The 1272-nt window shown below is 61.1% G+C and overlaps 1 protein-coding gene across 2 annotated transcripts in view; it reads right to left on the reverse strand.

Annotated features, from left to right (window-relative positions):
• Positions 1–231, reverse strand: part of SUV39H2 (suppressor of variegation 3-9 homolog 2) — a 38306-nt gene extending 38075 nt beyond the window's left edge. For both annotated transcript variants that reach the window (XM_019509521.1, XM_019509520.1), the window contains exon 1: positions 183–231. In XM_019509521.1, the coding sequence (XP_019365066.1) occupies positions 183–201 (19 nt within the window). In that variant the 5' untranslated portion in view covers positions 202–231. The remainder of the gene's footprint in view (positions 1–182) is intronic.
• Positions 232–1272: the final 1041 nt, after the last annotated feature.

Consider the following 1272-nt stretch of genomic DNA (forward strand, 5'->3'; position numbering starts at 1 on the left):
TGTAGGCCCTCCCCACACTGAAGCGCCCTGCGCAGCCGCAGACCCCGCTCGCGGCCGGCTCCCGGCGGGCAACGCCCCCACCCCAGAGCCCGCTGCCGGCGGCGGTGAAGCGGCCCAGTCCCCGGGCACGAGGGTGGTGGGGCTTGGGTCGCGCCCCTCCGTAGCGGCCGCGCCACGCTCACCTCCGCGCCAGCCCTCCATCTTGGCAGTCCCGCCCGCACGGCTCGGCCCCGCCCCCCCGCGCACGCGCATGCGCACGGCACTGCTCTTCCCTCCCTTCCCGCCACTGCGCTTCCCGCCTTTTCCGCGCATGGCGGTGCGGCCGGGCCGGATCCGGCTGCTCTTTGTCCTCTGCCCCGCGAGAGGCTGCCCGTGAACTGCGGCTTGCAGGGTTAGGTCCTGGATGGCAGGGTTCTCCAAGAGCAGGTTATTTCTTTCGAAATGAAGGGCTTTGATGATGCCTTTATTAGTAAACTAACAGGATCAGTCTCACAGGGTGAATCGGCTCTAAAAACCTGAGAGCATCCCGGGATCTGGGCTGGCCCGTGTCCTGAACCCGTGTTTGTAGCAGGCCTTTCTCTAGGTTATCCTCTGTGTAGGGACCAACCAAAAATTGCAGAAGCGCGCTGCACGGCAGCTCCTTTAATCTTGCAGTCCGCAGCAAGCGACCCCTTGGCACCATATTTAAAAGCATCATGCTTTTAAAGCAAAAATCATTTTTGCTTCCGAGGCATCAGGAGCAAGCAGCAAGTGGCAGGGGGTGGGGGGTGCAGGAGGGAAACTGCATTTCCACTGCCATTTCAGTAGGTCCCTGTTTATATGGGATGGGAGTGCTGCTCACCAAAGAGACTCCATCCTTTCTGGTTCGTTAGGGTTGCCGTACGTCTGGATTTTCTCAGATACATCTTCCCATCTCCTTTTCAGGTGTTTTTTTAAAATATCAGCAAATGTCCAGGATTTTGCTCTGCCTCTGGTGAGCATCCCGTTTTTCCTGGCACTTCCCGGCTTGCCCCAGAAAGATGCTGCTTGGGGCTGGGGAGAACAGGGGGAGGGTAATTGGATACAGGGGCATCACAGGTCTCTGTGTGGGCTTCAGCAGAGCGGGGAGGTGCCTGCCCCTCCAGCAGAAGGGGTGGGGAGGCAGGGGGCTGTGGGTTGGGGGCAAAGGGCACCAGCAGGGCTGGGGGGAACCAGGGGCTGGGGAGATCCTGCATGTCAGGAGCAAGGGGCACTGGCAGGGTGAGGGGTGGGCAGGCAGGGGCTGTGGCTTGG

This window comes from Gavialis gangeticus, unplaced genomic scaffold (genome assembly GCF_001723915.1).
Source record: "Gavialis gangeticus isolate Ggan-Ray unplaced genomic scaffold, GavGan_comp1, whole genome shotgun sequence".
Classification (NCBI taxonomy): Eukaryota; Metazoa; Chordata; order Crocodylia; family Gavialidae; genus Gavialis; species Gavialis gangeticus.